Source organism: Natrix helvetica (genome assembly GCF_964273705.1).
Source record: "Natrix helvetica genome assembly, chromosome: 1".
Lineage (NCBI taxonomy): Eukaryota > Metazoa > Chordata > Lepidosauria > Squamata > Natricidae > Natrix > Natrix helvetica.
This window is the reverse complement of record NC_138548.1, coordinates 300133360-300158786: the sequence shown is the minus strand read 5'-3', so window position 1 is coordinate 300158786 and position 25427 is coordinate 300133360. Positions and strand designations below refer to the sequence as shown.

Below are 25427 nucleotides of genomic sequence, written 5' to 3'. Positions count from 1 at the left end.
AGAAGCCTCTTGGATGAGAAGCAAAACGTTTTCAAATTCCAGAAAAAAACCCAAGAAAGGCCAGTTGCCTTTGGAAAAAAACACCTTGGGCATCCCAAGAGGAGCTGTAGATTGTTGCTGCAGTCAAGTGAAATGGGAGACCATTTGGCCATATAATTACTTAGTTGAACCATATCAAGTCGAACCTATCTAACTAAAATGTTGAAGACAGTGGTGGGTTCCTACCGATTCAGACTGGTTTGGCCGAACTGGTTCTCCAGGTGGTGTCATAGGCGCCGCCATCTTGTTTTTCGGTTCTGTGCATGTGCAGAACAATTTTTATGACCCTGCAAGTACACACAGCGCGCATCAAGCACGTGCACAAAGCATGCGCGCAGCGCCCCCACGAGCAAACCGGCAGTAGTGCCTGCCAGATAACCCACTCCTGGTTGAAGATAAAATATTCTTTCTTGGACAAAGTTGATTTGAGATTCATCTTTGCTGATAACCTTGAAAGAAAGAAACAACACTAGTTCCTTTCTGTTTGTGTTTGAAAATCAATGATCTAATCCATCACATCACTTTGTGTTACTGGCAGGGAGAGATTTCTTAAGAAATTGTCGTATTGTTCATCCTTCACGTCTGTGCTTTTATATTTCTTTCCCGCATGACTATCTTCCTCTCTAGCTAGAGTTGCTACACTTTTATGACCAAGGATTCACATCACCAGTTTTGTCATGACATAAACATTGAATCAAAAATATAGCAGATGTCTGTCTTTTGAAATAGAGTACACTGTGCGTGCGTGCTGATTAGGAAGAAAAGGACATTTCGCATGTCAGCTACTTCCTGTGTTTATGAAACTTTAGCGCAGTGAAACTGATTTATAGGAAGTTGGATGGATGTGAGGGCGATTGGGCTGCAACACATCTGTCACCCCACTGATTGCCAGGGTTGATTTGGCTGATCTGGTTGAGTAGGCAGGTGTCCCCTTCCTCCTTCATTGCTCCATGCATGTTTGATGATGCTGCTTGCCAGGTGGAAGAGGATGACTATCCCAGGTTGGGTATATGATTTGTTGGAGATTTATGGCTAGTTCATATTGGAGGAAAAATCTCCTATGTGAGGTCATTTAAAGGGACACAAAGGTGAGGAAAGACTCTACCCTCCCTTCACCTCATGAGGTTTAGGTTATAACTCCCAGAATTGTCAGTATATCTAGAGGTGGGTGGATGTTCTGGTCTTGTAGTTTGAATGCATCTGAAAGGTATTGCATATGTACAATGAGATATATGTACAATGAGATATATAGGAAGCCAATTGGTTCACGTTTTGATTATTCCTGAGAAGTCTCTGTTACCTTGTTTCATTGCTACCTTATCTGATTTCAGAAGCTAAGAAAGATTAAGCCTGTTTAATACTTGGTTGAGGGACCTCAGGTCCCAAAAGGCTCAGACGACGAACAATTCAGGTGCCGACTGAAAAATCTAAATGTTTCACTCACGTCACGAACACATTCCTCGAGTGTCGAATAAACACAGCCGCAGCAATTTTCCCTGCCGCGGTGATTTCCCCTTCCACGCCAATTTGTTTTTGTCTGTGTGCACATGCACAGTTTGTCTTGCTTCTGGTCATGACCAAATCGGGTGCCAACTGAAGCCCTGGAACGGATTACGGTCAGCACCTGAGGTCCCACTGTACCAAGAAACATAAAGGTTGTACTCTGATATTCTTGCATACATTCAGAGGCAGACTTTCCATGTCATTGATAATATATGTTGGTTGTATTCACATAATCACATGTTATGAGAGTCTGTAAATTGGACTTAAGTTCATGCCCAGTAGTGGAGATTTAAATGTGCCCCTCCCCTATCAGATTTGGGGCCTGAAAAATTGTGATTGTATTTCTCTGTTAAGATGTAAGACTGCTTAATGCATTGGCATTGTCTGAAACTTGATGATGTATTAGTTGAACTAAGGGACGTCTTGTAGATCTAGGATTCACACGTTATTCGACTTAATCAGCTTATTTTATTTTAGCCTTACTTTAGCTTACAAAATCTTGTAATATCAAAGCAGTTAAGCTTACAACAGCTAGAGAAGCTGTGAGATCAGAAAATTGTTTCATATCCTGTATAGAGGTGGAAGCTTTAAACCAGGCAGCTGACTTGCATGAATTATATTGTGTGAAGTAAGTGAATAGCTAATTATATAATGAGGCATAAATGAAAGGACCAGAAAAAGACAGATTCCAAAGATAACAAAGTTGACAATTCTCGTGGCTCTTCTTATACACCTATTATTATTTCTTGTTACATAACAGTAAATCTAGAACCCATTGCTAGGAGTCTGACATTGTCATCCAATTAAAAATGGGTGGCAAATAGATAAAACTTGAAGAAGGCCCTAGCCTAGTGACTGGAATTGTTCAAGAATAGGAGCACTATTTTAGACAGAAACAGCCACTCCCTGAAGAGAGGAGTTAGGAAATGGATAAGATTCTTGCAGAATTGCACAGGTGTTTTAATATCAGTGGGATAAATCACTGAAGAGGATTTTCATGCAGTTCTTAAGGGGCACAGAGAATCTGATAATGAATAAAGGAAAAAGAAAAATGGAATAAAAATCACCTCCTGTCTGAAGCTCAGGAAGACAGTATGAATATTAAGCAGAAATATTTAGGACCCCAATTCCACTGATACTTTTTTTTACATTGCAGACCAAGCTTTTGTACTGTGCTTCCATATTTGTCATTTGAAATAATTATTAGCATCTCTACCTAAAGCAAATCCAACCAGGTTTATTGGATGTGGAAGTAAATATAGGACTACAGTGTAAAGATATACTAATGATATATTAGGCCCCATTCAGTTCCTATACAGAAATTAATTGAGCTTATTTTTAGCTGAGACATGCTTCAGTTAGCCGAACTGTTTTGAACAATCATCATTTGTTTCATCAGAACTGTCAATGCAGAAAAATCAGAATTTAATGAAGACCAAGCAACATGTTGCCAGATTTCTATCAGGAAGAGACCATTTGGGCGTGGCGAAGAGGAGGATCAGGAATGGCTAATTTTGTGTTCTACTGAGGTGAGTTCAGATATCAAAACTAAACATGCTGTTTTCATTAAGATATATTCTGACCTAGGCTTCCCAAGAGCATGAAGCAAACTCCTTGTCCTGACAAAAAACCCTTTTATTAATTTACTGTGAATTCTGCTCTTTCACATCCAGCAAAGTCTTTCAAAGGAGGATTTACAGTCACAGACTTTATCTGGGTTGGAGAACTGACAGGCCGATATCTGCAAAACTTGGCAAGGAGTCTTGGAGAGTCACGAATCAATCAAGTGATCTAATTTTCTCCTGCAAACTCCACTCCCCTTTCGCTCCTCTTTTATTTCCTCTGGTAGGGGCCATTCATCGTCCACCTGTGGCCTTCCTCCCAAGTCGACCCCTGTTCCTTAGCTTGTCTTTTCGTCTGGCAACTGTGCATGTTCACACTCGGAACAGGCTCCAGCTGTTCATCTGTCTCACTGATGTCTGACCCTGAAGGCAGCTGATAACTGGCATACGGCTCTGGCCCCCTCTCTGCCTCCAACACAGAGCCCTCATCAGAGCCTTCCTCAGACTCCAGGAGTGGCCTGTGTTCCTCCCCAACCTCCTTACTGTCTGAATCTGTTGCCAGCTCTGCTGGCTGCTGGCAGGCCACAACAAGATAGTCCACTGTTTTAGGATAAGGAGGAAGAAACTGAATGATAATGTTGGACACCTGGGTATGTCTTATTCTGGAATTTGATCTTCTTTAAGGTCAGAGAAAAGAACCAGATAGAATTGCAATTACCAGCTGCCATGATCCGTTCCAAGATTTTCTTTAAGAACCTTTCAATATTTATCTTGTGGAACTGGAACCGCCTGTTTGTCACTGCCAGATTTTTTTTCAATGGGCTGTTCATTTCAGTTTGGTAATTGTGTGGGAAGGGAAAAAAACCCCTTGCTAATATAGAATGCATTGTTCTGCAAACAATTAGAGTATTTGTATAGCAGCTTCATGCTGGCAATTATGAATGACTTGTTTGGTTCTTAGTAAACCATTATGAACCCCCTGCAAAAGGCATGAGCTTTGAATTAATAAGCTTTACAGTTTTCTAATTAAATCTAAATCAAAATAATTATGTCCGGAATAAAGTCTGAAGTAGAAGGAGGTTCATACTTTCCAAGGTGGGCAGCCGAGGTCCTTATGAAGCAAACCAAACCCCTGCTTTAGATTCTGCGGCTTCCTCTTGATTATTTTGACATTGTACAGCAGGGGTGTCCAAATTTGGGAACTTTAAGACTTGTGGACTTCAACTCCCAGAATTCCCCAACCACTCATGCTGGCTGGGGAATTCTGGGAGTTGAAGTCCACAAGTCTTAAAGTTCCCAAATTTGGACACCCCTGTCTTACAGTAAACAAGAGATTGCCATCCTCGTGGTGTGAATTGCCTAAGAAGCAAGTGTGAGCTCTTTCATATTCCTGTACAAAGAAATAGCTGCTTTCCCTCCAAGTTGTGGCTATCAGCCATTTTGTCTTTAATTTTATTCAGGTATTTTGGGAAGAATAAAACTTGGATTGGGTGGGGTGGGGAGGATCTCTTGCACAGAAGGTGCTTTGTTTTCACAAGCTTGATTTGCCACCTCTAAATTATGCACCATGTATGTAACGAGTGCTCATGTGAGATGGTTTGTCAGTTGTATGAAGCAGGAGTAGAATGGACAAGCATGTACCCACTTGATTTGTCATTAAGTTTATTTGCAAGAAGTGAATTGGCATTAGCATTTGAAACTAAGATAGCAAAAATAGGCAGTTCCTAGTTAGGGTTCGCTAATAAAATTGTAACAAAATCCTTGAGAAATTGGAAAAAGTAAAGTTTTAAATAAATTTTAATTACTGCATGAGCCTCATTTTTCTGAGGCTCCCGTTTCTGAGATTAGCAGGCAGGGTTGATTAGTATCATTCTCTTATCCTTTTTCACTTCTTGCCTTTCCAATTACAACTACTTTCAATTACAACTACCTTTACATTTTCTACCTAATAAATCCAATGCATTTGTGTGTGTGTGTGCGCGCGCGCGTGCACACACACACACAAACACACTATGCACACACACGCATAGCCACACACTTAAAACAATAGGGCAGTTTACAGTTAAAAAGGAAAATAAAAAGAAGATATAATGAAATACAACATAGGATAAAATTAACCCTACAATTTTGTCAAGGCAATTCAAAAAACACACAGTTCTATTGAATGGGATCAAACTCCTCGGGGGGGAAAAGCAGGTCTTCACAGCTTTACAAAAACCAGGCAGGGTTGGAGACATCCAGATCTTGGGGAAGTGCTATTCCATGAGATAGGCACAGCAGCCAAGAAATCCTGTTGCCTGGGTTTCATGAGATGATATTTTTAAAGGGATGGGACTTGATGATAACTAATAATAGCTTGCAGACATCCATACTTGTATGAAGCACATCTCTTACTATGATGAAGTTAAAGCTGAAACCTTGTTGACTTGTCAAGACTTCTCATTGAGATTCATGCCCAAGCAGATAATTTAATCTGGGTCTCCCATGTCCACATCAAACATTCTGTCTCACAAATGTCCTCGCTATAACATGAAGGCAAGTCCCATATGATGATCCTCACAGTAGTTTGGTTTTCAGTATCTGACAGGCTATTACTGGGCACTGTTTGATGGCCATGGTGGTTCAGAAGCTTCAATTATGGCCTCCAATTACCTACACTGTTGCATCAAGCAGAAACTAGAGGATGTGATAGAAGGCATCACTGAAGATAATCCTCCGATGCACCTCAGTGGGCAATGCATTTGCCAGAATGATCCACTGTTTGTGGAAGAAAAGAAAATTCATCAGGAAAATGTGATCATTGGAGCTTTGGAGAGCGCCTTTCAGGAATGTGTGAGTGATCCTACTTTCTTTTTTTTTTATTGTCCCAAGAATTGAATTATGTTGTGCACTGTGGGAAAGGAACAAAACTTGGAATGCAAATGATGTTGTAACATAAACATATTTGCAACCAACGTTTGGACATAGCTATGAGAGAATGCAGTTTGTTTGTGTCATTGCAGTTTGTATCAGTCATATTTTGTAGATGGCTGATGGAGTTAATTTTACTGTTTCCAATTCTGGAAGGACAGCTGCTAGATAAGGATAAAGCAAACTATGTTTCCCTGGTGGCTTGTATTTCAGTTCTCAACCATCACGCCAGTATGGCTGATGGTAAGGAATTGTGAATACTTTTTGATTGCCTATCTTTCGCCTACATCTTTTCTGGATACTTGTTTGTTTTATATTGTGCTATCAATTCTTAAACCAATAAAGAATATATATCATGTGCACAAGAATACAATAAACGTTTCTACTTACAGTTTATTTGCAATTAAGCATACTTGAAACATTAACTGGCAATTACCTGTTTTCATCCACCACCAGTGGGGAACAATGGTGATGAAATTAGGCTTCAGTGCTGGGAAATCTGATATCTGTCTTACATCATTAAATATTGTTTTTACCAACAGGATAAAATGATAGGTCAAGAGTTGAAAGCAAGCAACCAATCAGCAGGCTGCACTGCACTGGCTGCTTTTTATCTGCAAGGAAGGCTCTATGTAGCAAATGCAGGTGATAGCAGGTGAGTTCAAAACCCTGGAACATCACTGGATAAGATCCAACATGTTCCTTTAATATGGATATGGAAGACGTTTAGCATTTTATTTTATCTAAATAAATTTCTACAGTAATCTAAGTATCTACATTTTATTAAGCCTAATATTGAGTATTTTGAAAGAATAACAACACACATACTTGCAAAGCAAAAGCCCTTAGAAATTACTATGTCAGAGTTTCCCCCCCCCCTTCTAACAGAGTTATATCATAATCTTTTATTTTTAAACAAGGTAGTTAAAGTGGGTATTTAAAAAAACAATACAGCTTCATATGGCCCTGATTTGGAATGTGGTATGTGGAGCAAACACAATCTTTCAAAACCCTACCAGAAGATATTTTTCCAGGTTGGATGTTCAAGAAAGATGGCCTCATTTTAATCCTACCGATGTTGGTTTCCCTCCGAAAATCCCATTCCCAACTGCTGCTAAGTTGTTGAAAATGGGTGTTTTAATTGCAAGCTACATAGTAAGGTGCCTTATACAAAAGAAAATAGGCTTAAATTGAAGGAATTGAGCTCTTGGACTAACCAAAAAAGAATCTTCCCTTGGCATGTAATTATTCTTCCATCTTAAACATGAAACGAGAGACAACCATTAAAAGTGGCAAAACTCTCTTTGAAAGAAAAAATACTGTTTTTCAGGGTACTTCTTGTTCGAAAACAGAGCATCGTTCCCTTGAGTACTGAATCTACCCCTGAAACAGACAGGAAGAGAATCCAGCACCTGGTAAGAGTAATCTTTTTCTAATATTTTTTTTTAAAAGAGCCAAAACATTTTACTTGTGTCTGGTAAGCTTGTTTCCAGAATGGTCCAGAGTAAAGAAATGTTATGATTTTTCTGAACACTGCAGGTTGTATCTCTTCTGTAATATTTTCAGTATTACACTGAGCTGTGCTTAGTACAGTCTTCCCCAATTTGATACCTTTCCGATAACTTCAGCTCTCTACATTTTTAGCCCATCTGCCATGCTGGTTGCAGATTTCTGGCATTTGCATATAACTAGACAAAGAGTACATTAAATTGATGCTCTTATCAATTAGAATAACAAATTTGCCCAGTGAAGAAATCCAAACCTTTTATCTTTTTTTATGAGGAAAAATACCTGTAAAAAAATCCTCATGGGGAAAATTGAGTGACTTCCCTAAAATCTGTAAATATAAGGGCCAGTTCTTATCTTCAGCTTCTACTTCTTAAGGCTCATTGTATTCTGAGAACAATATTGTTCCCCATTTTCATCCCCCCCCCCAGGCTTTCCTCTATCCAAAACTCCTAGCAGATGAGTTCACACGGTTTGAGTTTCCAAGGAGATTGAAAGGAGATGATGTAGGCCAGAAGGTCCTCTACAGAGATTACTCAATGGAAGGCTGGTGAGTTTCTTGAATGGCCTGGTTTTAGGTGTTTTGTATGAGTAATCTTTTAGGGCTTTCTGTTTCCTTCCTTTTTTCCTTAGGTTGCTTCTTAACAACCTCGTCTTGGTTATGGTTTGCATCCGTTTGTCCCACCTTCTTTTGTTCTTTCCTCTCTTCATGTTTGTAATTGTTGCTCCAAATTAAACCACTTAGGCTAAGAGAATCCCAAGTAGCATTGCAGGGGTCAGTTTGCCTACAGCCATATTGGAATGGATTCTGATCTACAGAAGGAGGGAATGTTTGTAAAACATAAAGGGAATTTTTTATTTCTTTCTATATCCTGATAAATATGCCGTGCTCCAATGATCTTTAATTGTTACTTACTTTCCTTAAAAGTGGAAATGAAAATTAAGAGTCCTCGGGATCAAATTTCTTAAATTTAGTATTAATAATGGTGAACAATAACTGATGGGGGAGAATGAAATAGGTTTGCTAATAAAACATATTTTGACATTTGTTAAAGTGGACTTCTACAGGCCAGTTCACTGAAATTGCTTTTGAACTGCTGCTTCTATTGCATTTCATGCAATGTATTCATGTATGGTGTCATTCAGATGTTGACCTCTTCGCAAATCATTTAGATTTGTATTTTTCAATTAGTGTTTCTCAATCATTTAGAGAAAAGAACACAATTTTTCTGTATAGGGCATTCTAAAAATTTCAACACAGAATTAAGCATCCATTAAGATTAGGTGGTTCAAACATCCATGTTAACTTGTAGACACTGCAATGTAATGACAAATAAAATGACGACTCACTTGTCTGGTTTGTTTCAGGGGATACAAGACAGTAATGAAAGAGGATCTCAAATACCCTCTGATTCATGGACATGGGAAACAGGTATGATGTCTCTCGGGCATCCCACTTTCATAGCTTGGATTGTACTGAAACTGTGAATTCTTTTGTTCTGTTCTTGTAGAATTTGATGACCAATTCTTCTCTAAATGGCTTTTGGGATATGGGCAGATCATTTTGTGGTCTCATTGGAAAAGTCATTATCATGTCCTGTTGCCTTCCCTTTTTCATTTTTTAAGAGTCTTTCTTTTTGACCTTAATCTCAGGCCTTTTCCAAATAGTTTGTCATTCTTGAATGTGGTCAGTATGAGGAATAAATTTGGATTTTGGCCATGTTGGCTTCCATGCTTTTACCTGGAACACAAAGCTCGATAGGCTAGCATTTATGAGGTAAATCTGGATGTAGCCTCATGAGCCCTGAGGTATAAAATTTCCTTCTGCCTGTCCTCTGGATGATTTATGCTTCCACTATGTTAACAAAGAGTTCAAGGTAAGAGCTACCACAGAATGCACACTGGGGGAAGAGGTCACAAGGTGATCTAACACTGGCTGAAGAAAGAAGTATGACAATCAAGGACACCTTCACTAACCTGAGCTTTATATTAATAATTGAGTGTAATTATTAACTATCTTGGGAAACATCTATGTAGATTTTCAGTTATCCAGGTCATGGTTATCGCAAAGGTGCTTTTTCAAGAGGCAACTGGACTTTCTGGTTTTTCTTTCAAAAAGAAAGTAAAAAAAGAAAGCCCAGTTGCCTCTTGAAAAAGCATTTTTGGAACTATTTTGGGAAACAGAAAACCTACACTTAGTAACTGAGGGAACTACCTCTGACCAAGAGTGTGGTACTTGCAGGCCTTGAGACTTGTGGTTTGTGGAAATTTTATTTTATTTCCTAGAAAAATCTGGTAGATTTGAGACCTGGCTGTTACTCCTCTTTGTCATCTAGGGACAATTCCCTATTCCTCTCCATCTGAGAAGTCCTGAGGGGACGCATCTATGTCACATAAACTAATGAATTAGGGCATGTCTCACTTGTTGAATAGCCTATCCCTTCATTCTGGTGTTAGCCTAGTCTTCACTGGGTCATTGGGAATTAGACAGGAAACCTGAGGAAGAGGAGGACGGAGGAAGAGAATTGGCACCATTTTTTCTATCCCTCTCTTTGCTTCTCTTCTCTCATATGGCACAGTCAATGGAGAGGGCTGTTTTGACAATGGGACAACTGAGGATCCCGTGGTCACCCTGGGAGCTCTGATGAGTGGAATGCAGGGACTTTGTGGATGGAAAGTTATTCCACTGCTACAAATTCTTAGGTGAACAGAAGTGAGGGAATAGGACATCTAGCCCTGTCAACTTCTGTCCTTTGCTATCCCAGCTATCCCGGCTCACCTGAGATGTGATGACAAATGCAGTTGGGGTGTTGGTAGCACTTTATTGGTGTTCATGGCAACAGCACCAGGGACAGCTTTCTTATTTGGCCCCAACAGTCAGAGAAATCCTCTGACATGTCCACAGACAGGAAGCTGCTGTCTGTGGTTTTTTTGGCCATGAATCCTCTGATTCTAACAATCACAGTACACTGATTAAAGAAACAAAGTGTAGAAGAAAAAATATAGCTATAAAGCAGTGTTTCTCAAACTTGGCGACTTTAAGTCCTGTGGACTTCAACTCCCAGAATCCCCCAGCCAGCATAGCTGGCTGGGGAATTCTGGGAGTTGAAGTCCACAGGACTTAAAGTCACCAAGTTTGAGAAACACTGCTATAAAGCCTTGCCACTTGAAAAGCTAAGGGACATGTTTTGTCATGAGTGCTCTCCAGAGCAGGTTAGACCAAAAGGAGGAGCTTCTCTGGCTGCTGTGTGGGTGCATGTTTCAACATTTTCAATATTTTTGGCTATTTTTTTATGATCGTGTACTAGGAAGTAAATGAACTATTTCAGGAGAAGTAATTCAGAGAAACTTAATTGTGAGAATGTAATGTGTATGTTAAAACCTAAATAACCTTCAATACTCATATGTTCCGTGGTTGTGTTAAGTTTAGAATTCTAGCATAAAAAGTTGTCAGCTATGTGGGTTGGAAGTTGCAATTTCAACACAATCTGGAGGACACCAGATGGGAGAAGACTAGTTTACTCTTCTGGATATTTAAAAAAAATCAAAGCAACCAGTTTATTGATTATCTTATTGGATACTGGGTCCTCCTTGCTTCTAAAGTACCGTGTTTTCCCGAAAATAAGACAGGGTCTTATTTCTTTTTGACTCACGAAATAAGCGCTTGGCCTTATTTTCAGGGAGGTCTTATTATTTTTGAGGTGCAGGAGGCAGCGAGCGTGGTCACCTTATGGCTGCTGCTGTGTCGCAATATTTTAAGGGAGGGCTTATTTCCAGGGTAGGACTTATTTTAGTGCACGCGCGCAAAAGCACGATTGGGCTTATTATCTGGGGAGGTCTTATTTTCAGGGAAACAGGGTAGAACTGTTGGCTAAAAGCACAGTTACTAAGAGATTAAAACTCTGCCCCATGCTATTCCATCCCCATTTTGATTCTTAATTTCTAGGTAGGAACAATCTTGTCCTCTTATGGCATGCTCCTTATGCTGTGAGAAAATGCTACGTTTTACATGATAATTATACTGTTGACTATGCTGATGTGCAAAATAAATATTTGGATATAAATAGACTGTTAATTACTTATATATTACTGCATAGTTTAACTCTTGGTGACATTTTCTCCCATGCCTTAAGTTATGGAATCTATTCTCATCTCTTTCAGGCTCGTTTACTAGGCATCCTGGCTGTATCTCGAGGCCTGGGAGATCATCAGTTAAAAGTATTTGAAACGAATATTGAAATTAAGCCTTTCCTCTCCTGCATCCCTAAGGTAAGAAAGTACTATGTTACATTGATAGTAGCAGCCTCTATTTCAGATACTTCCCATTCTCTATATTCAGCCTAGTCATTCTTTTGCCTAGAGCAGTGGCTTTATTTCAAAGAAACTACAACAATGTTACAAGTGTTATGTCTGGATAGGCTGTGTACGTAAGTACTGTGTGGGTGTTTATATTTATATAAAAAATAGATAGCATTGCCAAGATCTTCCTGGATTGAATACTGTAGGGAAGTCTGCCACAATCTTTTGCATTGGTTAAATTAAACATGAGAAGCCTCAAGATAATGAGGTCCCAAATCACAGGAAAGGTTCTTCTGATTTTCAAGTAGTCTCCGCTTGCAGATTTTTCACCTTAACATGAAGATTTGAGAAATGAAGTGGCATATAAGATGTTGAGGGCAAGACTGTTGATGTACATAGCCCACTTCCTTACAAGTGTTCCTATATTTTAATCAACTCAAATGCCTTCATAGAGATTTGCTACACTCCTAAAGTTGTAAGGGCATGATTTACTCATCCAAGTGGATAACTATGATTTAGATTAAGTATTGTATATACCCAGCCCATGTATCCTGTAGAAGGAATCTTGAAACTGGGAATTCAACTAATTGAGCAGTGTAATTAATGTAACTCGATGAGTCTTCCTAAATGCAGAACCAAGATTCTTGGTACCAGAAAATGCACTTTTTAATTCAGATTTTTTTCAGTGACCATATGCCATAGTAACTAAGTACTGCCAGGGATTTGAGTCACGGTGGTGCAGTGGTTACAGTGCAATACTGCAGGCTATTTCTGCTGATCACCGGCTGTCCTCTGGCAGATCGAATCTCACCAGGCTCAAGGTTGACTCAGCCTCCCATCCTTACAAGGTCGGTAAAATGAGGACCCAGATTGTTGGGGGCAATAGGCTGACTCTGTAAACCACTCAGAGAGGGCTGTAAAGCACTATGAAAGAGTATATAAGTCTAAGCGCTATTGCTATTGCTATTGCTATCACATAATTGCAAACCTATACAAAATTTAGATTTTTTTTTTCCTTCAAAAATTGATTACAAATTGCACCTTCAATTTTTGATTTATATTTTGGTAGCGCAATCTTCAGTGCTTCTAAAACAGAAAAATATATTGAATGGGTTGTATATAGGGTGCAGCTTTTCAGTGCACAGGTTTATAAAATTTTTGCACCGAGACATTTAGAAATCTCAACTGAAAAAGTTTTTATCATTTCATTATTTTTGACTAGGTGGAAGTGTTTGACTTAACGTCAGAAAATGTTAATGAAGATGATGTCCTCATCATGGCAACAGATGGCCTTTGGGATGTTTTGTCCAATGAAGATGTAGCTCAAATTGTCAGAAATTTTCTCCAGAACAATACAACAGATCCTTACAGGTATAATTAGAGGTTGCAAAAACTATGGGAATATCAAGGTTATTCTCTCTCCGTGGAACTTTATAGAACAGGCGTTTTTTGCTCATTTTTGCCCCCCCCCCTCCCCGGAATACTCTACAAGACTCCTAAGGGCTATTCATGAAAAATAGGCCCTTTTGGGGAGGTTTGCAGAGTGTAAAAACTTTTTTTTAATTTGCCTCTTCAAAACCTTGGTGTGTCTTATACTCCAGTGTGTCTTATACTCCGAAAAATACGGTATAGAGGTAAAAAACCCCACCTTTGGATGAATGTTTCATATGTGATAGCTTGAGAATTTATTCTGGAAGACATTTGATCTTCGCTTTTTAATTTACCTCTTTAGCTTTTAGACAACTGTATCTTCTATCCCAACATGATATATGATTTTTTTCTCTTTATAATTCTTTACAGCTGGCAAAATACCTCCCTAAATTGGCTAGGATGTAGGGAGATAAAGTTTAATCCATTTCTTAATAAAGAGATCTTTAATTTTTTTTTTATCCCTAAACTACTTTTTATAAAGATGAGAAAAAACAATTAGTAAAAGTGTTGGGGTGTTTTGTTTTGTTTTTTGTTATTTTAACTTGTTCAGGTTTAAACAATATTTTGCCCTTCTTTGCTGCTACAATAAATACTACCATATTTTCCAAACTATAAGGTGCACATTAGCTGTAGGAAGGAGGAAAAGAAGAAAAAAAAATCTGCCTCTGCCTCCCAGCATCCATTCAATATTTATCTGGCTAGTATCCTTGCAGCAAATAGCAAACAGTCTGGTCAACCTCAGCACGTTATCGCAGCCCCAGCACGTGGTTTGTCAGGGCTCCGCTCCGTTGCGCCCTCCACCGGTCAACTCCCCTGAGGTGCTGCCACTGCTGGGGAGCACTGGAGCTGAGCAGCTAATTGGCAATTGGATTTGCCTCCTAGAATACTGCCGATCAGCTGTTCTAGGCAGTGGGGATTACTGCTGCCATGGCTCATTTTTGTGTGGTTGGTTACACATTATTTTCAGTCTTTGTTAGTAAAGAACAACACAGCTTAGTACAATCCATCAATAATATAACAGCAAAAATGTGTTTTCAGGTGTTTGGGTTAAGTAGTCGCAATGCATAAGTATGATGCATATTTTTGTATTGGCAGCTGTAAGACCACAGTGTTTAGAAAACTATATATTTTTTCCATTCATAAGGCAACCTGAACATTTATTACCAAGCACATGCACAAAGAACACACATTAAAGCTGAAGTAATCAGCCCAATTTTCGTATCTAAATATAGAGCAGAGCTTCAAAAGCATTTCTGGACACTTGGATAATTCACACAGCCTGCTGTCCCCCTTTGTGAAAGACAAAAATGGTTGCTCACTAAGCTTAAGGCCCCTTGTAAATAGCTGTAGTTTCACTTTCACTTTCCTACTTACCTTGTCTGTTCCAAGAGAAATAGAATGTATGTATGTTAAGAAAAGCCAGTCACAGCATTTAGAATGTTTTTGTCTCAAACCTGAATTCGTTTTCTGAATTTCAGTCAAAATGGTTAGTTTGTAGAATATATTGTACAATATTTATACCATTCATGGATATTTTGCCACTTCATTTTTAGCTGTTGCTTTAGGATTATTTATAACTGCACTGCATAAAATCCATTATTATTATTCACAGGTTTTCAGAATTGGCCAAACTGCTTGTGCAGAAAGCAAGAGGGAAGGAGGATGGCTATTACTGGATCAAGGACAGTAAAGAGCCTGCTTCTTATGATGACATTTCTGTATTTGCAATTCCATTGTATAACAAGAATGAATACTAAACAATATGCTGCTAAAGGAGGCACAACTGCTCTTCAGATGGTAATGGAACTGTATCAAAACATACAGTTGCTGAGAAATGCAAATGCAGACTTTGAAAGCAGAATAACAGAATTGAAAGGGACCTTGGAGACTTCTAGTCCTGTGACGGTGAACCTATGGCACACTTGCCAGAAGCGGCACGCAGCGCCCTCTGTGGGCATGCAAGCTGTCGCCCCAGTTCAGCTCCGCCACATGTGCGTGCACCTCCCACCGCCCAGCTGGTCTTCAGGTCTCTGCCGCGCATGCATGGAGGGCGAGGGGGGGCAGGAACACATGCATGGGGGGTGCATGCACGCCCCCCTGCGCATTGTATTTTGGGGGTTCGGGTGTATGCTTTGGGCACTCAGTCCAGAAAAGGTTAGCCATCACTGTTCTAGTCCAACCCCCAACTCAAGCAGGAAAGCCAGACAAATGATTGTCCAATCTCTTTTTAAAAACTTCCCAGTGTTGTAGCACCCACAACTTCTGAAGGGCAGTTGTTCCATTGATTGTTCTGTCAGGAAATTTCTCCTTACTTCTAGGTTGGTTTTCTCCTTGATAAGTTTCCATCCATTGGTACTTGTCCTGCCTTCAGGTGCTTGGAGAATAGGTTGATTCACTCTTCTTTGTGAAGAGTGAGATTTTGGAACCCTGCTCTCATGTCACCCTTTGTCTTTCTTTTCATTAACTAGACATACCCAATTCCTGTTATTCATGTTTTTGCCTCTGAACCTAATCATCTTTCTCTGCACTTTCTAGAGTCTCAATATCTTATTTATAACTGAATGCAATATTCCAAGTGTGGTATTACCAAGGCATTATAAAGTACTATTAGCACTCATGTGGTCTTGACTTTATCTTTCTGTTAATGCAGCCTAGGACCGTGTTGGTTTTTTTGGCAGTTGCAGCACACTGCTGGCTCATATTTAAGTGACTCTAAGATCCCTCTTGCAGTTACTACTATTGAACCAGGTACCATTTATTATATACATGGGCATTTGGTTTTTCTTGCCTAAGTGTAGAACCTTACTTTTCTCAACAATGAATTTTATTATGTTAGATAGGATGTCAAAAGATGTTGAGATCCTTCTGTATCTTGAGCCCACCTTCTGGAGCGTTGGCTATTTCTGCTAGCTTGGCGTCCTCTGCAAATTTGATGAGTACCCCTTGTATGCCCTCATCTGAATCATTGAAGAAGATATTGAAGAGTACTGGGCCTAAGACAGGGCCTTGGGGTACCCCACTGCATACTTCCCCCATGTAGATGCAGTTCCATTGTGGACTACATATTGGGTGTGGTTGATCAGCCAGTTATGAATCCCATCTGGTGGTGATGCTAACTCAGAAAAGATCATTGACTTTGTTTCACACTAATCTTATATTTTCCTTGGTTTTACAAGTTGCTAACTTACTATAAATGCTAATTTAATATTTTTATTAAGATGAAGAATTTAATAGGAACGTAACATCTATTTTGTAAGAGACAATTTTTATATTGCGGCCTAAAACTTTATGCAAGATCCAGTGTTTCTTAGCAATACAAAATATATTAAAAATAGTAGTAAAACATACTGCTATACAAAGCCATTAGCAAAGATCTCTTAAAGTTGCTCAAAAATTTGAACTAAAGGAAATGAAGGATTAATTTCCTATTAAATATTATTGTTGTTACTACCTTCATTGTTATGACTTCAGGCTGAATCTGTCAAGACAGCACACTGATTTGGGCTTTTGAGAACGATTTTTATTGTAGCTCAGGTTATCTTTGTATTTTATATGTGTGACTGTATTTATACATAAAACTTACCTGCATATTAAATTGTAATAGTATAAGCATGGATTTAATATCAAACATAAAGAATATATATTTAATATTTTAAAATAACTTTATTTTCAATAAAATTCGTACCAGCAGAATTTGTCTCATTTATTTGAAATAGCAACGTCATTTCATATTTATTTTTTATTTTATTAGCTTTAAGTGCAGTTTTAAAATATTACACAGTACTGGTACATTTTAATATACCGAGTGTTTGATCTATGCTATTTTCAAAATGATTGTTTTATGTAAATAGTGACATTCCATGATTCATTATAAAATGTTTCATTACTTTGGCTTGTCACAAAAATGATTTTGTCAAATACTTTTTCAAATAAAGGTATAGATCAGATATTATCTTTTCATCTTTCCATCGAAATATTTTCTAGGTATTCCCAATGTTTATCTAACCAATTTGCTATAGGTAAAAATGCAATGTAATGGTTTTTACTCTGTGGTTTCTTAATCTGGCCATCAAATATGCATAGCAATAGAATCTTTTGCGTAGTTACATATTTCTTTAAACAGTCTTCCAAAATGCCAATAATTTATTGCATTCCCACTAAAGATGAAAGAATGTTCCCTTTGACTGTCAGTTTCTTCAGCATCTCAGAATGTTGATAAGTTACTGTATAAAGGAGCTTGATTCCACTGATGTAGAAGTTGAAGATATAATTCCTTTATTAATACTGATAAAAATCCTTGATGCTGTCATAGGGATTGGCAAATATCTTTAATTTTAATATTTATTTTTAAATAACTAAACACCCAATTGTTCCCTTTTCTCTTAAGTTCCGGTTTCTTTTAGTCCTGTGGCAGACTTGTCACAATACATTTCAAGTATGTTTTTTTGTAGCCCATCTTCATTATTTTTACCAATAACTCAAGGCAGCGAACATATCCAACATATCATCTTCCTCCCATTTTCCCCACAACAGCAACCCTAGGTGGTGAGTTGGGCTAAGAGAGTGAGTGACTGCACCCAGGTCCCCCAGCTATGGCAGTGGAGGGGATTTGAATTCATGGTCTCATGCTTTCTCTAGCCTGGTGCCTTAATCATTAGACTAAATTGGCTCTCAACAGTGTTAAGAACGGAAATGTGTAGAGAATAAATTTTGAAATAAATTCATCCTCCAAATTCAGCATATTATTTGGGTAATTATTGAAATTCTTAATTCAATCTATTGGGGAGAAAAGACTTATTCCAGAATTGAGCATTTTCAGACCATTGTTTGGTGGAATTTAAGGAATGGTTCATGCCAGCTGGGCTGTTTACTATATTATAAAGAGATGTCCCATTTTTTGGCAGCATGTTTTTATGGTGGTATATGTTGATTTAAAACAGAATAAAGCTTGTTTCTGCCAATTAGAATTTTGTCAACATTTTATTTTTTTAAGAGGGTTTGAAATAAATTTTGGGCGCCACTACTTTACTGCTGCTGTGTGACTCAAAATGTTTACATAAATCTTGTCTTCTTTTAAAACTCCAAATAGGGCTATAATCATTATGGAATAGCTTCAATTATTTGATATGCTAATTCCTAATTACCTAAGATTTGAAGGGGAACATCTAAGAAATCGGAAATATTTTTGTCTATGGAGTGTATAAATGCAAACTATGGTGGACTTTTTGAAATTAACTGCTAAGCTGAAGACTCTTGTTGCATTGGAAATTATAGTCGTCATTGACAAATACATTCAATAATTTTTACTTGCAATGCTAATTCCTTTAATTTGGTCATTTGCACAAAGTCCATTTTGGTGACTTGATGCTTCTTGCTATGAGAAATTCATGACAGACTAACTATCCTTGAAGGAACTGGGATGAATTTCTTAAACACTTTTGGATGTAATTAATTTACAGTTAGAGATTTTTGGAGCAGCAGGATAAGAGAATTCGACTTGGTGAATCAATTGTATTGAATTACAAAAGGGAAAAGTTTTTAAAAACTTTTTGTAAAAAACAACAGAACTAATGTAAGTAAATTTAAGATAAGCTATTTGATTATTTTGTGAAAATGCTTTTGAACAAATTGGGAAGGGCATTGGAGGATAAAAGAAAAAAAGAGATCAGCTTTTCTTTTACTTTCTCCCTTGCAATGGAGACACAGTATATTACAATTACAGCCACCAGAAAAGTGGCAAAACAGCAGAGGGAGGAGAGGATCACTAGAGCAATCTGCAGAGAGAATTACACTAGACTTACTTCAGGGAATATATGAGGAATTGGGAAGTATATTAGCTAAATTCCTTAATACTAAATTGACATCTAAAAAAATCCAAAGTGGTACTTTGTCCAAAAACATTTAAGACAGAAGGAAATATGTAAGCTAGTCAAAATATGACACTGCATTTTCAACATCCAAATGGTTTACAATTATATGAAAATGGGTTGGATGCAATTACATATTTATCTTACTATCTTGAGCTGCTTCAGATTTTATTTATGCTTTTAAAATAGTAATAAAATAGCCAACCAATGTATTTTGACATAAGGATGTGCTTAGAGATGAAATTAAAAAGGAATTAAAAACCCAATTTATACAGGAGAGCAATCCTGTCTTGTACCTAATACTGTAATTTATTCTTGAGTGAAAATATTTATAAAAAATATTCAAGCTGCAAATACAGATGTAAAAATGCAGTATGTTATTAGAAGGCATAATGTAAGAAATCAGAATACATTGCAAATGATAATATTTCTAAAGAAAAAAGAATGATCCCACAGTCAATTCCCAGTAAAAAATTAACTTTTACTCAGTTAAAAAAAACAGTTCAAGGTCAAGGGCAGTGTATTCAAAAGTGTATTCATTTCTTAAAAAGGCGTTTCTATTGATTTGTGTTACTGAAGAAACGATGCTAAATTATGAACAGGTCTAAAGTTGATTAAATGATATCTAGTAAAAACTGGCCATAAAAAAGAACATATAATTTATAGTGTATTGTGCAATTAATTGTCATAAAGGGCACTGTGAACAACAATCCTGCCCTGTGTCCCAAAATTGCTGCTCATTGGCCTGCAAAATCTTTCACAAAGAAGCCAAGAGGTAGAACATTGATGTATCTACAGTAATTCCCTTAACTGGTGTTATCTGTATTATTAGATGCTAGCTAAGGAAAAAATCTTACTGTGGGATATAAGGTGTTGAGCATAAACACAAACCCCAGTTTAAATTTGAATCCAAGTGTCAACTTAATGTCAGGTAGGAGATTAAGTCTTCTGTTATTCTGTTATTCCCTTCTGTTATTCACCAAAACAAACTTCCCTGATTATATTGCTCAGGCTGACTCATGCCTCTCAACTCCATGGAGGGTTTAGTACAATACCAATAATGCAAACATCTCCATAGAATAGGAACACTTCTGAACAAAGCCAAATGTACTAAAGAAGGGTGCTAATATTATCCAAATGTTCTGATGGATGGAAAAGACGGCAGCATCTTAATATTAAGAAAACTAGAGCATGAAGCATTGAAATTATGCTTCTATGAAATGCAGTTTTTAAAGTGTACAGATTGTTATCGGGTGCTGAAGTTTATGGTAGCTGATACAGCACCATTAACATGTATGGGATTCAATATTATAAAATCAAAATCATAGGAAGTTAAAAGAACATGAATTTAAATTTCCTGCTGCCTTGGAAAGGATGCTTAGAGAAAGTTAAAACGGGCCCCTTCATTCTACTGCAGGGGTAAAAAAATGGGCTTAGATGAAATTGTATAATTACCAGCAGAAATAAAAATGAGATCAGCTGGTAATTATACAATTTTATCCAACCCACTAATGAAAAATACTAATTTCCATGTACAGAATATCCCAGTGCTTAATGAATGGAGATCCCCTGTGTAGGCGGAGGGAGGAGTTGTACTACTTGCATTGTGAAGAGTGGAATGTAAGTATGTACTTGGAAGAATAGAAACTTGGAATGCTCTCAGAAAGACAAGTACACTAACACTCATTCCAGAATACTGTGTTGGTCCAATATTACTATTTTTTTAATACCTGCTAGTAAAAAAACAATAGTGACCCTTTCACATTCTCCTTACCCTTCCCTGTTATTTATAAAAATCTGAAAAAAGAGATACAGGAAGTGCATTTCCATCCAGCCCAGCAGAGACTTCTGTATTGCTTGGCTTTCTACCCAAATACCCCAATTACCTGTTCATGTTAGAAGCTGCCCATGACAAAGAGGATCAGTATAGTTTCCTAAAGATTCAGAACCTGTTGGAGCACTTAAGGCTAAACATCGTAAAACAATGTCCTCCTAGCAATTGATATTGATCTGTCTCTCTCTGTATAAATTTGTGTGTGTATGTATGTATGGCACAAAGGTATTTATATAGCACAAGAGCACACAGCATGGATACTGCTGACATTTCAAACGGGACAGAATATGTTAGAAAGTATACTTTTAACCAAGTCCAAAATCCTGTCAGCTACAAAGATGAAAGGACTGGCAAAATTCTTTCCGAAGCAAAGCTGCTAGTTGATTTCAGCTGTAATAGTTCTGCTTCAATTTGATGTTGGAAGAGATGGTCAGAAAAGGAACTGCATAGCCATGTGAAGAAATCCTTTGTAGGAGGTGCAGGAAAGAGCTTGACAAAAGGAGATACAGGGAGAATGTGCTTGGTGGGAATATTCATCTCCAACTGACCCAATTCCAATACTTTCACTGTTGTCTTTATAAATACTGCATTGCTTTCAATACAGTATGGAAACTGTCCGCTGGAAGTGATGAATTCAGATTAGTCATCTATAGTTGGCAACCAAAAGGCCTGAATAAAAAACAGAGGATAATATTAATGTTCAAGAAGGTTTGTCTTAAAACAATGCCAAAAACTGACATACTGCATCAGCAGGCAATCCTGGCTATATTGTGATGGCCACCTATGCCCTTTATTTAACAGTTATCCAAATGATTATGCAGCAGCTATGCAGAGACAATATTTTTCTACTCGACTAGTAATAGGGAAGTAGCATCAGAGAGCTAACCCAAGTTGCTAGTACTTCCTGCAGGCAAGGCTGTAGGAGTGTACAGCGGTGGGCAACCAGCATTCATTGCCCTTTAGAAATTCAGTTTCTAAACTGTGATACTCAGTTTTTACTTTGTCAGAACCTTCATATGTTCCCAAGTAACACTGACTGTCTTTAACACTTTGACATTTCTGATACTACAATGTGATTGATTTAATGTGATGCTACAAGATTAAAACAATGCACTACACATTTTTCAGCTGCTGCTGCTGCTGCTACTACTACTACTACTACTACTACTACTACTACTACTACTACTACTACTGTAACGCAGAATATTCGTAAATGTATATTTGTAAGCAACTTTTTGGCAGAGGAAAAACAGGCTAGAAGAATGTTATGCATATATATAAAAAACAGTGTCTTTATCATTAACACCACTATGAATGTAAGTGATCCATTAATATAACTGAAATATATTTTAAAATAAATTATTTTGGTTTTTATTAAATAAGTGTTGGGAGAAGATCAACACAAAATCAAATTCAGTATACCAATTTGTATAATACAGAAACCGGAATGCATATATGTAGGATAAAATGCAAGGTGTTTATTTAAATCAATCTGAGTGCCAAACATTATTCCAATCCACATTACCTGACTGGCATAGGCCAATGGGATTCTTAAAATGATACCCTTCGATATAACCAGGGCTTTTAAATAGCACTAAAGGAAGACTGTGCCTCTGAATAGTCATCATCTGAAGTATGTTTTACCACTCTTTAAAAATATTTACTTAAATACAAAAATAAATATTTTTCTGCCTACCCAGAGAGTCATCCAAGTATACAGAAATAATTTTCTATTGCCTGACCTGGGTATGACTTGGGTGTGGGTGTGTGTCTTCCTTACAGAAATAACACATTCATTTGTGATAGAAATATGGAGCTATAGTATTGCTTCTTTTTTAAATATTGGAGAAACAGCATTTTGGTAACATATGTAAAACTAAGTAGCAGAATGATATCCCATGAGCACCATTTTGCCACTTCTCCAGATCCACTTCTAGTTGCAGTAATGACTTCAACCAGCACGTATGCCTAACAGGAATTTTCAGAAAATAAAAATGACTGCGGCCTAGTGGCTTTGTTTGAAAATGTCTGCCTAGAAAAAAGATTAGGGCTATTAAGTGGAATACGGGCAGTGTATCTGGGCTTTCAAAAATGGATGCTGACTCCATAGTTTTCTACACTTTTCCACTATCTCATGGTTGCCCATACCATTATAACCCATGGAATTATATGGTTGTATGTGACAACAGAGATCATCTATTCCAACCCCTGTCCAGCACAGATCTGTTAGAGGTTCCCTGACAAACTTTGTACAGAAAACCTTGAGCAAAGGAGATCTCACCATATTATGTGTTTGCCTGTTTCACTGGCTACCATGTGCAATCAGAAAGTCCTTCCTGTCATTTAGCTTACACACAGTTCTTTCTTTTAGTTTTAACCTGTTGGATCTGGTCCTTCCTTCTGGGTCAATATAGAATTAACCCATTCCTTCCTCAGCATTATTTCAGATATTTGATGATTACTATCTTGTCTCTTAGATGCCTCATGCTAAAGAGTGTACAGACTACTGGAAAACTGATTGCTTCCTGGTAAAAAGATATTTTGGAAATAACCATACCTGCTCTGGAAGCTGTTGTTTCATTGTTTTTAATTTGGAAGCTTTTTTTTACAAACAGACAAGCTCTCCATGGTAGCCATTTTGTGAGATCATTAATAATATGATCTCAAAATTTCAAGATAATGTAGAAAATTAACAAGAATTACAAAAGTAGTGATATATTATTGATAATAATCTCTTTATCTTTTTAAGTTAAGTACAATCATTCCTGACGGTACCAATAAAAGAGAATAATTGTAGGTCAAGTCTAAAAGGAGGGATCCTTGGTGCTCTCTGAGCTTGGTTGTTTCCTTGCAGATGTGGGGTAATGAAACATCTGCAAGAAAACAGTCAAAGCTCAGAAAACACCAAGGTCCCCTCAATCCAGGAGGACTTGATTTGCTTAGACATGTGAATCAACTTAAGTTTCCTTACCATATTGGAGCATGCACTGGCAAATGTCATAAACTTGGGATTGAATTGCAAACAGGTAATGGGTCCTGTGTGTTTCCCATCAAGCACTGCTACCTTCATTCCAGTCTCTCCGTTCCAGATATGAATCTTCCCATCCTCTGATCCTGCAGTTTCAACCAGAATCAGGACTGATTCATCAAGCAACTCAAGTAAATAGCAATAAATAATACATTGTAGCAAAAATGAAGCACCGTATAAAAAATCCTTCTCAAAAGATACAAACCACTTGGATGCTTTATGGAAGTGTCCCAGAAATTATTTTATGTAATTGGTGCTGCATTGATATATACATAAGAAATAAAACTCTTACCAATCATTATAAACTGAGAATCTGGAGTGAAGGAAGCTTCCAATGTAACAGCTTTGCTATTATTATATCCCTGTAAAAAGAATAAGATGAACATAAATTTGAGCAAACTCTGAAAGACAGTAGAGGATTGGGGGGGGGGGGGGGCTCTAGCATAGAGTCGGACACAATTTAGCGTCTGAACAACAATAATATAAAACAGTGTGACCATAAACTATAACACAAAAGTTAAGGTAATTCAAACAAAAAATGGTTTGCAATGTCAGCGTGCCCAAGCCCTTTCCAGCCATTGTCCTTGCCATTTCAGGAGAGAAGCAGATAAAAAGTCTGCTGAAAGCTTTTAAAAAGGTTTACTCCAAGGAAAATGCTCACCACCAGTGAAGGAGAAAACCACGCTCTGCCCATTCAATAATGGAGCCCATCAACCAAACTTTTCCTTAAAATACTACACGCAACCATGCTATCACAAGGTTATCCTATTCTAGAAGATTTAATTCTTCAACAGCCTTAGCACAAAACAGTCACAAAATATTTCTTAACTGCCCATCTTCCTCACAAAGGCGGTATACAATATCAAGCACATTTATTTAAAATCAATTGCTATCCCGTTAATCTAAATTTACGATTAGTCTTGGAAAGATCTGGCTCTATGGAAACTTTGTGTAAGAGGTTAGGGCTGACAACAGAATGAAAAAGGCATCACTCAGGAGCTCATCACCACCATTTTATATTGCCCATTTTTCTGTACTGATCAACTGAAGGCAGCAAGCATTCATAATACTCTTGCCTCCTATTTTTCCCACAGCAACAGTCCTGTGAGGTGGGCTGGATGGGAGAGACAATGACTGGTCCAAAGTCATACAGCTGGCTTTCATGTCTAAGGGAGGCCTAGAACTCATATTCTATTGGTTTCTAGGCCAAGTGCCTTAACTACTATGCCAAACTATCTCTCAAATTAAGTCTTTAATGATGGAAAAAATCTGAATAGCATTACAAGGACACCATCTATAGTTTAGTTTAGTTTAGTTTCCTGGGGGAAATCTATAATTTCCCCCAGGAAAATATAAAAATCGAAGAGCTGAAAAATTATTACCATCTCTGGACTATTTAAAAATCCAGAATGGACCACAGAACAGGAGATTTTTCTTCTTGTCATGAT

At 37.7% G+C, this 25427-nt stretch overlaps 2 protein-coding genes across 3 annotated transcripts in view; one reads left to right on the top strand and one right to left on the bottom strand.

Annotated features, from left to right (window-relative positions):
• PPM1M (protein phosphatase, Mg2+/Mn2+ dependent 1M) overlaps positions 1-21250 on the top strand; it is a 27054-nt gene extending 5804 nt beyond the window's left edge. The window contains exons 2-10 of the mRNA XM_081949418.1: positions 2942-3071; positions 5682-5936; positions 6557-6669; positions 7345-7429; positions 7952-8070; positions 8889-8952; positions 11682-11789; positions 13042-13190; positions 14863-21250. Of these exons, the coding sequence (XP_081805544.1) occupies positions 2942-3071; positions 5682-5936; positions 6557-6669; positions 7345-7429; positions 7952-8070; positions 8889-8952; positions 11682-11789; positions 13042-13190; positions 14863-15007 (1168 nt within the window). The 3' untranslated portion in view covers positions 15008-21250. The remainder of the gene's footprint in view (positions 1-2941; positions 3072-5681; positions 5937-6556; positions 6670-7344; positions 7430-7951; positions 8071-8888; positions 8953-11681; positions 11790-13041; positions 13191-14862) is intronic.
• WDR82 (WD repeat domain 82) overlaps positions 19406-25427 on the bottom strand; it is an 18751-nt gene continuing 12729 nt past the window's right edge. For both annotated transcript variants that reach the window (XM_081949428.1, XM_081949429.1), the window contains exons 7-9: positions 24272-24341; positions 23923-24065; positions 19406-21620 (exon numbers count right to left, since the gene is read on the bottom strand). In XM_081949428.1, the coding sequence (XP_081805554.1) occupies positions 21591-21620; positions 23923-24065; positions 24272-24341 (243 nt within the window). In that variant the 3' untranslated portion in view covers positions 19406-21590. The remainder of the gene's footprint in view (positions 21621-23922; positions 24066-24271; positions 24342-25427) is intronic.